Raw genomic sequence first — 16,124 nt, forward strand, 5'->3', positions numbered from 1 at the left:
CATAGGTTACGTTTCCCTTAATCTTTCATATATCCATCATTTTTGGCCATAGTGAAAATACTTGGGTGTATATGTGTGTGTTAGAATGAATGTCTGACCATGTGGTTCCTTATGTGTCTGTTTATGTGTTTCTGTTTTCACATGTGTACTTATCGACTTATGTGTGGATTTTATTTAAACTGTGAAGCACTTTAAAAAGTGCTACACAAATAAAGTTATTATCATCATTTCATCATGTAAGATAAAAGCTGATCACTCAAAACCCATCTGAAGGTGGAACAGTACCCTGCAAAGATCCCCAAAGTAAAACCAAGTAATATGAAACCCTCACTGTACGGACTCAAAGGCTGTCATTTAAACTGTGTTTCTTCAGCATGCATGTGCCACATGTCAGCATAAGATTGATGGCTAGGAGCACCCTAACTCCTGGACAGATGAAAAACTGAGATAGACTAGGAATTCATGATTATAACTTTAGGAATGAGATAGGCAGACTCGACCTTTAACATTCTTTTATTTCTGGCCTTTGACCCCACCCGTTTGAGTAAAAGGTCACCTCACCTTGTCCACTGATAAAAGTATTGCGGAGCGTAAGTCAGATCAACTCACCAATGCAGCAAACCAGCAATAAATGTAATACATTTAATTAAAATTGACTTTAAAACAAACAATGACAATATATTAATATAAGAAACTACTGAGAACTATTTATCAGCAATTTCTGCTTAAACTTTATTTTTGGTATCAACACAAGACAATGAGGACCTTGTTTTGTTTTCTAAACACTGCCCTTCAGTCTTCAAGGTCAGTGAGTTTCTTCAGATCAGATTTCAACTGCTCTTCATCCTCCACCTCCTCTACCTCCACTTCTATCCCATCCATAGTTTTCTGAAGCTGTTCCTTGATTCTGTTCAGCTCCAGCAGGCCATTCTGTAGGTCCTTGCAAACTTCTCGGATCTTGACAGCGAACTCTGTTTTTGCCCCCTTTTTCAGTTCCATGGAGTCCTTTGCCAGGAAAAACACATCAAGAGCCAGGAAGAGGCCTGACATTACTCCGGTAGTGACACTCATCACCTGGGCAGCTTTGGCAGCACCACCAGCAACATTCAGGACTTGAACAGTATTGATCAGACTGTCTGTGTTGACCACCAGAGCTTTGCCAGCTCGACCACCCTCTTTGATTACATGCTTGACGTCCTGGTTTAAGTGGTTTTTTGCGATGCTCTCTGCATACTTCTCAAAGTCCCACTGCTGGAGTGTCTCCATCCCTTCCTGTCAGGTATATGTGAGATGAAAATTTTACATTAGCAGCTGTGGCCATACCAACACTAGAATTTATTTCTAAATGTAGATTAGCTGAGTGACTTTTTTTGTCCTTGAAACTGATTGCACTGAGATACACTTTTAAAAAAAACGATTTTCTGATTTCTGAGAGAGAAAAAGATGCAAGGTTAAGTCACATGATTAATATAGTACTGTAGGTATGTTTTTTCTAAAGGCCTTCCACAACTCTTCTGTCACATTCTTGTCTCGCTAAAAACACTTCCTCATTGTTTTGTCAGCATTTTTTTTCAGTTTCATTGTGTTTTATTTAACTTCTACTGTGGGGTTTTTTTTTAACATCAGTATTGTTTTGTATGCTTTTGCTGCATTTTTCCATTTGCTGTTTTCTCAAGTTGGAGTGTATTTTACCTTTAAGGGCCACCATAAAACTTAGACTCATCTAAAGTTAAAGCTTACTTGGCTCTTTATGTATATTTACTATATTTCCTTGCATTATTATTGCAGTCAGTTGGTTAAAAAAACAACAGTCATACCTGACAGTCAACTGACAGTCAGGTACGATGGAAAAATGAAAATAATGCTGCATGACAGCATCTCATTGACAGAATGATTGTTTATGTGTTTCTTGTTTCTTTCTCGAGAATTCACTCCGGTAAATGGTTATCATGAAAGTTCAATTCAAACTATGCATCAACAGGAACAAGGCAGCTGATCTGTCAATGCTTCTGTAAACACTGTAGTTGATGTGGTTTAACCACAGTGCTAAATGATGCTTCAACGACCTCGAGCCAAACATTCAGATTAACAGATTTTTCTTTATATGTTGAGTAAATGGAAGCCTTTCAAACGTGGCATACTGAAAGTATTCAATGCACTCCTATGCCCCATGACAAATTCTTGAGCTAAGAAATAAATTATGTTGCCAGCTCTTCACCAACATCTTACAGGTTTTACATAAAGGACTAACAAACCCAGTGTCAGGGGTTGCTGAGTGGATGTGGAGAAAAGGACTCAAACGCAGGACTCACGGTGAAGATGCAGGGTGTTTATTGTGAGGGACGAATGACGAACACAGGAGATGGCTGACTGACTGAATAACTGAATGAACGGCTGACTGATCTGAACTTGGAAGGCAAACATGGGGCATAGACAGCAGTGACAACATCAATGACGCGACGCCGACCAGGCGAGAACTGAGGACTTAAATACACTGGCTGAACAATGACTGATAGGTGACAGGTGAGTGAGCAGCTGAACACAATTGAACTAACGATGCATGGAATAAGAACTAGAACACAAAACAGGAAGTGGAACGTACAGGGGATAAACAGTGAACATGAACTGAAAATACTGGGTCAACGACCCAGAAACCCTGACACCCAGTCAGTGAATTCATCAGGAACCGACAGCTGTTTAATTGTAAACATATCACCCAACGCTTTTCAGCAATGTGAGCAGAGTTTGCAAGTAGGGTGGGTTTAAAGAATAGATTTCCCAATTCATACGCTGTCGGGTGCTGAAAGTCAACATCTCAGAGATTCTAAAACTGCAGGTTTTATTACTCTCCAACCTAAAATCACTGATCCAACAACAAAAGAGCAAACTTACGTTTCGCCTTTGAAAAACATTGTCATGAATTTCCTCTTACTTTCGTGTTCTTGCTTCCACCATGATAAAATTGCACTTCCTGCACAGCTCTCTTTTTCAGTATGCTGTAAAACCAGTTTCCCATCAAAAATCGTTTGGCTGCCTGCTGTTTCGTCTTGTTTATACAGTATCAGCAGTATCACGTAATGTTCATAGGTTGATTCACGGTTTTCTTTAGTTTTTCATCTACCGCTGAATATTTTTATTTCAGTCACTTTGACACAAAGGCGTCTGCTGTGATGTTTGCACCTCTGATGAAGTCTCACAAGTGTCGGCTTTGTTTTTATACTGAGATAGTTTACACTGAGTTTTTAATAGCAAAGAAATAGGCAAATAATTTAGAATTAAATATTTTCAATTTAAAAGGTTTAGAGGAATTGAATCAGTTGTAGAAATACGTGACGATACCCAGCCCTACTTGTAAGCCAGCCATCGTGTGTGTTCCCTTCTTGGTGCGTTCTTACCTGTAAAAACTCCAGGCACTCTTTGATGTCCTTGATCTCCCCCTGGTAATCTTGAATCATCTTCTCCACCTTCTTGCGGTCCGTCTTTGAATGGACAGTGTCAGTGATATTGGCCGAAGCAGATGTCACGCCACCAGCTGTAGCTATGCCAATGCCTACAGCTGTGACAATCAGCGATGTTCCAGCTGTGAAGGGAGCCAGGATGAGGCCGGTGATGGTGGTGATAGACCCGGCGACACTGGCCAATCCACCGCCGACACTGGCCGTGACCGTTTTTTTGTGAAAATTGTCTGCTGCATCAGCCAAAGCAAGGAGCTCAAGGATGCGCTGCTGCAGTGAGGCGCCACGTTGGTTAAAAAAACGAACAAAAAGTCGAGCGGCCATGAAGACGCGATCAGCTGCTTGTTCCACCACTCTGAGAAAAAGGCACAGGGGAAGGGTTTCACAGAGAAAGCAATGAGTGAACTTCAACCAAGAAACATGTTTTTATATTAAAACTGTAGCTCAACATTGCAAAGCTTCCTATGGGAAAACATATTCTGTGAACAATAAAGAACACGTCTACCTTGCAGCAAGAAATGACGGAATGGTAAATACTTTACTGTCATGGCAAAATAGTCTGAGGTTTTAGGCAGTGTACTGTAACAGAGCTTAAGACTTATTTTCTCAACACAAATGTGTGATTTTAAATGGGATCAGCATCTCAGATGTGGCTCAAAGAGCATCAAAGAAATGTGATATTTGAGATCTCTCAGTTTGTGTAAGAAGATGGCTGTGAGATTCCAGCAGCAAAGCAGCTGGTTAACATGGAGAGGGTGTGTTTCAGCACTTCCTAACTACTTCCTGGACGACTCTTTATGGCTGGTGGGATGATGGGATAAAGGAACGGAAACTGTCTTTAAGAGAAAGAAAGGAAAGCACAACGACCAGTTATTCGTGTGTTCACAAGAAGGGTGGTGGACGGCCATATATCCCGTGTGTTAGTACAGTAATCCGATCCACCCATCAGTGCCTCAGGTCTCTCCATTATGGGCTTAAAGCTAAGGGTGTCTCACAAAAACCTGATAGACATGCAAAACAAGAGACCGTCTTGTTCTGGCTACCAAGAAAAGACAAGATGTGTGGGCAGGAGAATGCTGAGAATGGAGATAGGGAGACATCAATGTTGTTGTTCCAGTATTCCAGAAACCAGGATTACACATCCTGAGTCAGGAACCTACAGTTGGTTTAGCAATGCTACAGCTTACAGGTGACTGGCTGCAGGCTGAGGACCACACCCTCTGTAAGGAGTGAAGATGTCAACAATCTGCAGAGAATAATTAGATTTCCCTTTCATCCAACCAGCTACAGCAGTAATTTTTTGTAAGTTGCAGCTTTTTCAGGTATGAGCTGGCGTTTGTTCATTTTATAACTATTTTGCCTGTTTTGTTAGTCTAGGGAAGTAAACCCTTGTTTTTTTACGGTTTGTAACTTTCAGGCAGGTTCTTCAGAGTTTGTGTTGGTGAATAGTTCTGCCTGTTGTTTGTTTCTGCTTTAGACTTCCCTGAAGGTTTTGTAGTCCTGTGTTTGTGAATCTGCTAAATCCTAAATAACGCAATACTCTTTAATAGAGAAGTTGTTTCTGTGGCTATGTGTGAGTCAGTTATTGGTGGGAAACACTTTGGTTAAAGTTAGTTGTGTTAATTGTGCTATACACTCACCAGCTACTATTTTAATTCTCCATAACATGGATGCAACAAGGTGCTAGAAACATCCATCAGGGATTATGGTCCATATTGACATGACAGCATCACACAGTTGCTGCAGATTTGTTGGCTGCTTGATAAGAATCTCAAAATGGTGCTCTATTGGACTGAGATCTGCTGACTGCGGAGGGCATCTAAGTAGAGTGAACTCATTGTCATGATCAATAAACCAGTTTGAGATGATTTAGCTTTGTGACATGGTGCGTTATCCTGCTGGAAGCAACCGTCAGAAAATAGCACCACTGTGTTCAAAAAGGGATGGACTCTGGTAGGCTGTGGCATTTCATGATGTTACGTTGGCATTAAGGAGCCAAAGTGTGCCAAGAAAATATCCCCCGCACCACCACAACCAGCCTGAACCACTGACACAAGAATGGATGGATCCATACTTTCATTTCAAAACTCATCCATACCAAGTAACAATTTTCCAGTCTTCTACTGTCCAATTTTGGAGCATCCATATGAACCGTAGCCGATCTGTTTCAAGGTTCAAAGAATTAATTGAGTTACTGTAGTCTGACCATTCTACCCGGTCATCAAAAAGGGATTCTTGCCCAAAGAAATGCTGCTGACTGGAGATTTTCTCTTTCTTGGATCATTCTCTGTAAACTGTAGATGGTTGTGTGGGAAGATCCCAGCAGATCAGCAATTTCTGAAACACTCGGACCAACAACCAGGCTATGTTTAAAATCAGTATCAATTTCAGTGAAATCACATTTGCTTGGCTTGAACATGTCTAAATGCCTCAGTTGCCGCCATATGATTGGCCAACTATTTGCACTAATGTGCAATTTAAGAAGTGAAGTGGTCAGTGAGTGTAATAAACTGATTTCAATAATTGTTCTACTTACTCTTCAGTTTCATCATTCTGGTTTGCCTCATTCCACTCATCCCAACCTAAGGCACAGAAAGACATTATGAGGTGCAAGTTTCAACAACAATTAATAAGGTTAACAGTAAATCAGTGATACCTTCGACTGTTCTCCACCATGACAAAAGGCCTTCATCATCCTGGAAATAAACAGTCTTTTAACTTACTGCTTTGTGACTGTATGGAGAAAGAAATTTAAAATACACAGAACATACACCAGAAAAAATAAGATAAACATACGTCTAGAGGATCCAGGTCTGTTCCTTCCCTGCGCACTGGTACTTCAGCCAATTGCAATGTCTGAACTTCAACTACCTCCTGGAACAAGAGGTGACACATGGAACACTAGACAGAATTTCTAAAGGAGCCTAAAATCTCGTCTAAAAAGATTGAACCTGCGCTTGTGTTGCGATTTCAGCAAAGCTTATAAATCATCTGAGGTTTAACACAGTGACGCTTCCTGTTGTGAAATATTAATGTAAGCTGTAAATAACAGCTTCACAAAACTGCCTACAACTAGGCATTAACAAACAAAAAAATGTTACTGTGTAAGTTTTTTTTTCTCTTTAAAACATCTGTACACTGCCGCCTTAGCTTTACTATAACTGTATTTACATGCTTCAATTTTATTACTCTCCAAAATTTTATGCCAACCTCGACAGACCTGACTAACCACCTAGTTTCACCTTTCTATTTTTTCATTTAAACTGTCACGTAATCATATCAGGAACAGCAAAAATGTAAATCTATAAACTATATAAACACTATAATTACTTCTTAGAAATTTCTGTTAGCGAACAAGAAAAAAAGAGTTTTTGATGTTGTTTGTGTTTATATAAATTTAATGACGTTGACAGCAATAGATTAATTCTTAATGTTTTGTTATATGAAAGGCAGAAACCCGTGAACTGCAAAAAATGAAATCATGTTGTACTCAAGAGGACTCGATAAAGAGAGGACAAGATCAAGTGAGCCAAAGAACCCATGCATTAGACTAATAATGCATTTTTAGTTCATTTAACTTCATGAGATGATAGATGATCTAGTTTTGGTGAAAAGAAATAGTCCCAAATTGAAAGGTTACTGCAGCGTTGTTTACCAGGTGTTTAAAGTAAAATATATCAAGCATGGGGACCAAAAACTGGAATGACAACTTCAAAGTCACAAGCTAACCAAACATGGAAAAGCAATTAACATCTCTCTTTTAAATCACCAACTGTTTCTGGTAAGTTGTGAAATGCCACGTCACCCTAGTATAATATTCCTACCTCAACATCTTTATATGTTTAGTATTTAAACATAGCAGTTTAAACCACCCTTTTTCTCTTTCCTTTGTTTGTCGTTACTCAATGGGTCAAATGTAGAGCAGGCTGTATCTTCTTATGTATACGTGGCTGTCATATGAGGCACTGTTCCAATAGATGTAAGCACGTTTAACTCACTGATTTCAGTATTAGTCGCATTTATATTAGCCAGTTTATGAAACAATTATTCTTAAGAGGAATTCTGACAGTTTGATCACAGTATATTCTACCTAAGTACTGCATTAGAGATTACATGAGTAAATAAAGACCGAATTCTGAAATGTCTGTGTGTAGTTTTATTTACACAATGACATAATAGCACTGTGCAAACATATTAGCATGCTCACCTCCCAATTGTATCTTGAAAAAAAAAAACCACCGATAAACATTTGATTAAATTGTGTGTCAAGGTTCTCAGCCATCCAGGTCACCGTAGTCTAGGGAGCTTGGGAAGAAAAGCGTCTGGACTTCTATAATTTTCTTGAAGACATTTCACCTCTCATTGGAGAAGCTTCACGAGTTCTAAGAGCAAGTGGTGACAAGTCCCAGATTTTAAATCCCTGCCTTAACGCCCACTCACATCCTGGGCCATTTGACCTCTTAGAACTGAAGAAGCTTCTCGGATGAGAGGTGAAACATCTTCAAGACACCTAAGAAGTCCAGATGTTTTTCTTTCAAGCTCCTTAGGCATTTGATTACATTTATCTTTATTGCTTAATGTAAAGATAGCATGTAAGTTAGAAAGGTGCTATATACATTTACTTCATTACTAACCTGGGGCGTGGCTTGAGTGTCAGAAAATGCATTTGCAGAGTCCTGTGGGGTCAAAAACAAAGCAAATAAGAACTCGATATGTTTGAGAAGAAACCGCCGGTGGTATTTCAGTATTCCTGTGAAATCTGGAAAATAGTTTAAAAGTCTTCAGGAAAGAGGAAAAAAAGTCATTACAAATATGTTTTTCTTGATTTTTTTCAGCCACCCACATGAAAACAGTGACATCAAACCATCAGTATCAACATGAAAAGAACCAGGCAACATGTAAAACAATGGTGAATATTAAATTAGTTTATTCTGAATTCATAAGGACCCAATACTCTGCATAACATACCCTGGTTCTTCTCCTTTGGGCCTGTGTTGGCTGGGTTTTTACATCACAGCTGGTGTCAGCATCTATATACCAAACAGACTTTGGAAAGGGAGTGAACTGAGTGCTTAGGGCTTAATACTGTGTAAATGTTACACTTATGCACCTGACAAAGATTTTCAGAAGGTACAAAGTTTCTTGTTTGTCTGGTTTTCTTCACTTTTTCTCCAGTGCATTTGGCTTTATTAGCATAGTCTCTAAATCAGGGGTGGGCAATCTCAGTCCACGAGGGCCGGTGTCCCTGCAGGTTTTAGATGTGTCCTTGAACCAACACAGCTGATTTAAATGGCTAAATTAGCTCCTCAACATGTCCTGTAGTTCTCCAGAGGCCTGGTAACGAACTAATCATGTGATTCAGGTGTGTTGACCCAAGGTGAGATCTAAAACCTGCAGGGCCCTCGTGGACTGAGATTGCCCATCCCTGCTCTAGACACATTCCCGTACACTGTTCTTATCAAACTTCACCAGTCCGGGAAATATGAGTGCCATTTTCCTTGTTATGGCTGCAGTTAAGACATCGACAAACATCATGACGAAAATGCTGATCGTTAAGTAAGCACTGCTTCAACCTGGTCACATGCTTTGCATTTTTGCAGACTGACAACATGCTAGTATTTTTCACTGAACAATAGGTTCTGGAAATCACCAAGTGCGAGAAGATGGTAAGATAAAACAACCATTACAAGAAATGCAATTAGGTTAACAAAAGGTGATGTACTAAATGAAGTCATACATTTCTGTGTGTAGCAGGTGAATAAGAAATAACTTTGAGCTTGGAGGGCTGGGTTCATTTTAAAGACAAGGAGATGTGGTTATTGCCTTACATGTCTCTCTATTGTGCTGTCATCCAGGCTTTCAGAGCTGGTGGAGTTGTCACTGTGAATATCTGCTTGGTTTTCCTGATAATTGTTGAGAGGAAAACGCAGGAAATCACAGACAGAGCCAAGTACACTTCTGTTATAATAAAATCTGTCAAATGTGTTATGTTAAAAGTCCTTAACCATAAGAAATACCAGACATGTGCATCTTTTTATTTCCATCTTAGGCCTTACCAGTGTCTTGACAGAGGTAACCGTCAAATCTCTCTGACATTGATCCTGAATCTAAATTGCAAACAAACAGTGGCAAACATACTCACATTAAGTAGAAACTCCAGCTAGGTCAGTGGGAAACTCTAAAACTGAATTGATCGTCGACATCATACCTGTGTGTACGACTTAAAGGGATTTACTTTCTGCATCATCTCTTTGAACCTTCCAGGGTTCTAAAAACACAAAGTAGAAAAGAGCAACAGACATTACTCCTTTAAATCTATGTGTCTATTAAAAGCTGTAAACAATCAATGTAAGCACTATTCATGAAGTGGATTCAAAATTAAAATTGAAAGGAAACAAAATGGTCAGGAAGTATTTGGTCTGTGGAGATTCTATTGTTTTTGCTTTGGCAACATCTTGTGGTCGTGGAAAGAACAACACTGAGAGCGTACTCTACTCCAAATTACACAGCTGACTTTCTTAAACTAAATGTGGGTAGGAAAAATAAACGTGTATGTAATGGTATGAAACAGACAGAGATCGACCTGCTTCTCTGGCAAGTTGATTTTGCCTGTCAGGCTTCCAGCGCTGCATGTGAGGTCATTGTGTTGAGGCTCGACATCCTGAAAATATAAAATGCAAGAAGAGGACAGTTTTCTGTTTGCGTTCAACAATTAAATTATCAGTAATTGTTATTAAAAATGAAACCTTTGGCTGTGAGGATCTGAATGGGTTGACTTTCTGAATCATTCCTGGATTCTAAATTATTATTTAAAAATAAGTCAATAAATAAGGAGGCCCAGCACTGCAAGAACAAGCCACAAATTAACACAGAGGGTAGTAGATTATGCAGAACTTGGAGCAGTACTTGTTTGTCTTGAAGTTCTTTCCCAGTCTCTTGATGATTTGCAGAATCATCTGGAGGATCACTCTAAAGTCAAAGGAGATGAGAGGAAGTTTCAGGTTCAAAATCTGTTTTTTTCTTTATTTGTTTTTGTTTTTTTGCAGAAAAAGGTCTCAAAGTGAGCAACTAAAATGTAGATGTTACAGATTCAGTTTGTACTTTAACTGATAGATTGGAGTCGGACCAAACAGGAAGTGAAATGTTGCCAGCCCACAAATGTCTGAGCCAATGAACAAGACAACCACTTCCTTACAAAGTTATTATGAAAACATTTTCAGGTTAATGTTTTTTGCTTTGCGTGTCGCCACAGGAGCTCCAGATGAATGCAAATAGTGACAACAGGCTTGACCTTGTTTTCCCATTGCCAGTGGCTTTAGGACCCATCATAGTATTTGCTTCTACTTGCGTCACCTGCTGTGTCTTTGCATTGACTTTGTATCTAACTTTGTAATCAGTCTGAACACGCCAATTGGCACAACTCCCAAACTTTGTATTAAAATAAGAATTCAACAGGCAGAATTAGAAAATTTCATTCAGTCATCCATAGACTAGATATTGGCGTCTGACAAAGATACAAAGCTTTACAATTTTGAAACTGCGGTGTCTTTAAACATAGTTCATATAAAGATGATTTGACCTCCGAGGCCGCATGCTGAGAACAGACATCAAAGGTAGAGTTGCGTACCTGTGCAGAAGACTTGAAGGGGTTGACTTTCTGCATCATTCCTTTCAACATTCCAGAGTTCTGAAACAACAGCATAACTATCAGACTTTGGGGTTTTTCCTTCCACATCTGTGTGAATTTTTGTGTAACATGATGATCAGATGTTAAAGGTCATATGGTATTTTGTCCCCATTTTGACCTTTTTTGTCTTGTGAAAATCTGTAGGGGCTTTTCTGCAATGTCATCTCAAATGTTAGGAAATCCAGTTTCAAGAAATGCGTGCGGATGTACAGGTCGTCACTAGTGACTTGAAGGAACCTATGATCAAGTGATTTTTTTTCTACCATCAGATTTCTGACATCAAATTCATGCAGATTCTCAACTTTTTCCTACCTGAGTAGAGTTTTCCTTTCCCCGCTCCGGCAACTCTGAATATGGTGCTTTGGAGACCTGTGTGAGAAACCCAGCTGAGTGGACGACCTATTATTACTGCCACTATTTTCTTGGTAACATTGAAACAATCCTATTACCTGTGAGGTAGGCTTGAATGGGTTGACCTTCTGCATGACCCCTTTCAGCATACCAGGGTTCTGAAAGTGAGCAAACACTGAGTCACTGTGCACCAAACCATGACTAGAGGAATGCACATTTAATATGCTAACTGAAGGCAACTAATCACCTTGACTCGACCTCGCTGAGAGAAAACAAGAAACAGCAGTACTGAGGTTAAGTCTTCAAAACACACATTTCTTGTAGGAAATCCCTGCTGAGACCCCGTTACTTAAATGAAATTAGCGACACCACATTAAGAATATTCTCATAATCAGGACAGAACTTTTAAATTTTGTAGTTTTTTGTGTTTAGTTTTTTTCTTCGCTTTCTCTTAGCTTCTTAAAGCAGCTGTGAGTTTCTAGGAATAAAAAGAAGCTATTTTTGTGACCTTCAGTTGGAAATTATATTTAGTTTTCCCTTCCTTCCTTCCTTCCTTCCTTGACTGATGGTGGTGCTGTTTGCTCCATTTTGGGTTCTTTGTTTCCCTCTATGTTGGCAGCTGAGGATCACATGGGGGAGCAGTGATGACTAACTGTTTTTGTTTTTTTTAACTCTGTGTTTGGTAAATCTGGCTTTACTCCATCTGCATCCACCATTTACAAGCACCAGCTGTACGATTTAGAGGTCATGTCTTTTTTGTTTTATAAGTCTTCTTTATTTGTTTAAACATGGGAATAACTTTATAAATAAATTACTGGAACTAGTTTTTGTGCAATGTACTGTTTATAAGGTTGCAGAAGCCTGCAGTCAGCTGAGACTGAAGAAGTCACTTGGATGAGTGATGAAACATTTCTCCTACTGAAAACGCTACGTCCAGATGAACAGAATCAACCTTTTAGGGTGCTGGAACTAGAGCTTTCCTCTTTTCATTGAAACTGGTCATTCTTGGGGGGGGTTGTTCATACTTTTAGAGCAGCCATGCATCCCTTCCATCTCTCCATCTACAAGTTGTACCATAGACTCTTTGATATAAAATGTCTATAATTTTTAAATCAACAGATGAATACAGCGCAGTAAAACGCAGTAGATTTCATCCAATACAAGGCTTTATTCAAGAGTTTTGGATTGCTCAAATAAGCTGCGTCTTTCTGCATCCAGTTTTAAGATAAAACCATACAGCACTTGCTAATTTTACACTGTTGTGGTATCACAATGTCTTGTTTACTGTCGCTATCTATGTATTTGGAACTACACTGATAAGAAAATAAATTCTTAGCATAGAAAGCAGGTTTCAAGTGAAATATTTTGGGAAGATAGGCAGCAGGGTGGTGCAGTGATCAGCACTGGTGCCTCACAGCAACAAGGTTCTAAATTTTGACGCCACCATCTAAACCGGGCCTTTCTGTGTGGAGTTTGCGTGGGTTCTCTCCAGGTACTCTGGCTGCTCCACACAGTTTAAAGACATGCAGTTAGTGGGGATAGGTTAATTGTGAGTGGTTGTCTGACTCTCTGTGTCAGCCCTGTGACAGACTGGAGACCTGCCCAGGGAGTACTCGTGCCCTATAGTAGTGGGGACATGCTCCAGCCCCACTGCAACCTTGATAAGCAAAAGAGGATGGATGGATGGATAACTTTGGAGGAGTGGTAGTTGTTGTTCAAAAGTGACTTTGCATAACTGTACAACTGGCAAAATTATCGTCCATGGCGTACTTTTTACACAGAAGAATATCACATATTAGCAGTACTTTGCACCTCACCTGAGCTGTGTCTGCGGGTTGTTCCAGTGAATCTGAGGAGGGAGTTGTATTAACCGTGAAGGAGGCCTGCATAGAGAGTTAACGTCCTGTCATTTTCAATGAGGTACCGAACAAAGAAGCTCTTGTGTGTCAGACTGTCCATGCATTTTTACCTGAGCAGTGGATTTGAAGGGATTGACCATCTGCATGACACCCATCACCCCCGTCCTCTGATGTTTATGATAACAACACATTTATTATAAAAAAAATTCTTTCTGCATCCAGTTAAAGTCGATCTTATTCACCAACAAGAAATGGATGGGCCTTGGCCTTGTCAAATTAAAAAAAACATCCTAGAGGGGTCATCATCACTTAATAAAAGATTGAAATATACGTTTGCATTTGACCCTGTGTGGATTAATTAAACTCCAAAATAAATTCAAACCTGTTCCACTCAATTATTGTTTGTTTTGCTTTTGTTTTTTAAGTCATGTGCAATCATTCCGCCCTGGAAAAAGAACAGTTCAAAGAACTCATTATAAGCCCAAACTTCCCGTGACATTCATGCCCACGAGGAGTGTATGTAAGCTTCCGCACACAACTGTAAAAGCTTGTGAATCAAGTGTTTGTTCTGCAATAGCCATTCTGAGTTTCTTAAATCAGTCCCTGACAAAGAACACTGAAATTTTAAAACATGAAACTAACACAGAATCTTAAGAGGAACAATTAAAAGTCATAGTTGTAACATTTTCAAAAAAAACTATGATACACTCAGAGTGGAAAGGGCCAGGGCTGTAGTAAAAGTTTGTTTTATGGTGTTTTTATTACAATATTGTGACTTCAGCCTGTTATGGGATCATTGTGATGTCTTGTGGTGTTGTATAAAAAAATTAAAAAGTGTTTGTACAGCTCTCTCTATGCCCTTTCATATGATATATTACTCAATATGGTTTCTTGAATTTTTTTCCAGCTCACATTGTGTACTAACGGAGTCAGTTAAGTCTTAAGTTTCAACTGATTTACAAATTTGTTGTGACCTTGACCTGATTTTCACCTAAATTAAATGAGCTCAACGCTGGACTGCTACAAACAAACAGGCAAACCATCGGGATCAGACTGAAATGAACAAACACACTGTAGGAAGTAGCTGAAACTAAATTCATAAGACAATTAACTCAAATTGAAAAATAAATATTTAAATAAAAACACTGATTTAAATTGAAATTATTTTGGAAGAGTGACAGATGTTTGTAGCAACTGATGCAGAAGTCACTTTGCATACTGTACAATTTGCATAATAGTTGCCTAGTGTGTACTCAGCTTTTCCACAGAAGAGTTTTTCACTATTATCAAACATAATAATTTTCCCTGTGATCACATTCAGGTATACCTTTTTTTTCTGTCTCAAAAGAAGATTTGCTTGCACAACTATGTCAGGAAAGGCACCAGCATCTTCATGGTGCATTTTTACCTGATAGGTCAATGTGAAGTGATTAACTTTCTGCATGCCCCCATCACCCCCACCCTCTCGTGTCTATGCAAAGCAACACGTTTATTACAAAAAGGGAAATAAATGCAAAATTCAAATTGAATCGTGCCAACTAAAGACAAACTCTCAGCTTTGTCTTTGGTTTAAGTTCAATAGCGTCCTCAGTGGTGTCTTCCTATATGAAAAACTGTGTTTTAATGTCCCAGTGTGAACATTCACCTGTGAGCCATCCCCATCATCCTGCTTGTTCTGGCTGTGTCTGACGGCACTGCCGAGCTCCTGATGATAAAGAAAAGCTTGTTTGAATGGCAGGGAGATATGTAGTATTAAAAAAAAAAAAAAATCAGGACGTTATCACACTTCCTGTACTTCTCTCCTGGATATAGGTGGGACTACCTGAGTAGCAGCCGCTGAGCCTTTGTCTCGTTTGAATATATTCATTCTGAAACACATTAAGTTTTCATAATTTCGTTGTACATATACAATGACAATAAAGGGCAATTCTGCTCTATTGTATTCTGTTAAGGAGCTGTTTTAGTGCGTTAAAGCACTTTCACTGTTTTCACGGCAAAGCTAAACAACAACATACTTAACAAATTATAGCGCTATGCCTGCGTTATAAGCCAAACACCAATACTAAAAATGTTAGTTAAAGCGACATTAATAATAACAGTTGCAGTCGTGCTCTCGACTGTTATTATTGCGTCAACTTGCGCAACTCTGCGCAACTTGGCGGAAAAAACTTTCTGCTTATTGAGTCACTTTAGACGACATAAACAAGAAAGGCGGCACAGCCCGAAAGTGTCAGGGTTTAAACACAGCCCCGCGTGAGATGCACAAAGCAAAGCCACGTTCAAAGCTCTGTGCACTGTGGCCGTTTTGTCCGGAGGAATGTTTGACAGCAGCAGAGCCACAAACAGCACGGCGAAAAGAGCACGGATCCTACCTCGGTGTCGAGTCTGGAAAACAAGGCAGCCAACACTCACACACACAAACACACGACACTAAGTGGGAAAAGTGAGGTACTGTTGTCAAGCCAGCGTCCAGTTCGAGAAGTACAGACGAGCGAGTCCCCACTTTTTTGTGTGTTTTGTGTGTATACTGAGTATTATGGTAAGAGACGTCGAGACCTGATTTCAAAATAAAAGCCCCTTCAAGTGAATTTAGGTTCAACATTAACTAACTTATCTGTCCATTATAACAATAGTTAATTAGTCTCCTTTCCACACTCTAACGATAGATTAGTACTCTAGTCGTACCCTGTCAGTATCAAGGCACTCTTCTTCTGGATTTCAAAGTAAAAGCCCAGATTTTTACCTTTTTGAGCTATCTTTCAATGACTTTAG

The 16,124-nt window shown here is 39.4% G+C and overlaps 1 protein-coding gene across 4 annotated transcripts; it reads right to left on the bottom strand.

The window, feature by feature from the left end:
- Positions 1 to 495: 495 nt before the first annotated feature.
- Positions 496 to 15,883, bottom strand: apold1b (apolipoprotein L domain containing 1b). 4 transcript variants are annotated; one of them, XM_004563498.4, is made up of 21 exons: positions 15,725 to 15,883; positions 15,175 to 15,220; positions 14,998 to 15,057; positions 13,463 to 13,519; positions 13,311 to 13,376; positions 11,592 to 11,651; positions 11,455 to 11,511; positions 11,083 to 11,142; positions 10,362 to 10,424; positions 10,202 to 10,252; positions 10,039 to 10,116; positions 9,664 to 9,723; positions 9,512 to 9,562; positions 9,284 to 9,358; positions 8,424 to 8,501; positions 8,090 to 8,131; positions 6,252 to 6,329; positions 6,112 to 6,151; positions 5,992 to 6,037; positions 3,396 to 3,810; positions 496 to 1,272 (listed from the first exon to the last, which is right to left on the bottom strand). In XM_004563498.4, the coding sequence occupies exons 2-21, from the start codon at positions 15,217 to 15,219 to the stop codon at positions 793 to 795; spliced, it is 1,962 nt and encodes a 653-aa protein (XP_004563555.2). In that variant the 5' UTR covers position 15,220; positions 15,725 to 15,883; the 3' UTR covers positions 496 to 792. The 4 variants fall into 4 exon arrangements, with proteins under 4 accessions (XP_004563555.2, XP_004563554.2, XP_004563557.2 ...); XM_004563497.4 differs by having other exon boundaries at positions 15,175 to 15,883; XM_004563500.4 differs by lacking the exon at positions 13,463 to 13,519 and having other exon boundaries at positions 15,175 to 15,883.
- Positions 15,884 to 16,124: the final 241 nt, after the last annotated feature.

This window comes from Maylandia zebra, linkage group LG3, assembly GCF_041146795.1.
Source record: "Maylandia zebra isolate NMK-2024a linkage group LG3, Mzebra_GT3a, whole genome shotgun sequence".
Classification (NCBI taxonomy): Eukaryota; Metazoa; Chordata; class Actinopteri; order Cichliformes; family Cichlidae; genus Maylandia; species Maylandia zebra.

Excerpts from the sequence above, each read along its gene's own strand:
- apold1b (XM_004563497.4), bottom strand. The coding sequence starts at position 15,231 with ATGTGTTTCAGAATGAATATATTCAAACGAGACAAAGGCTCAGCGGCT. Across the intron at positions 10,117-10,201 it reads TCAGATCCTCACAGCCAAAG|GATGTCGAGCCTCAACACAA; the intron begins GTTTCATTTTTA and ends TTATATTTTCAG. Across the intron at positions 6,152-6,251 it reads CAGACCTGGATCCTCTAGAC|GATGATGAAGGCCTTTTGTC; the intron begins GTATGTTTATCT and ends GTTTATTTCCAG.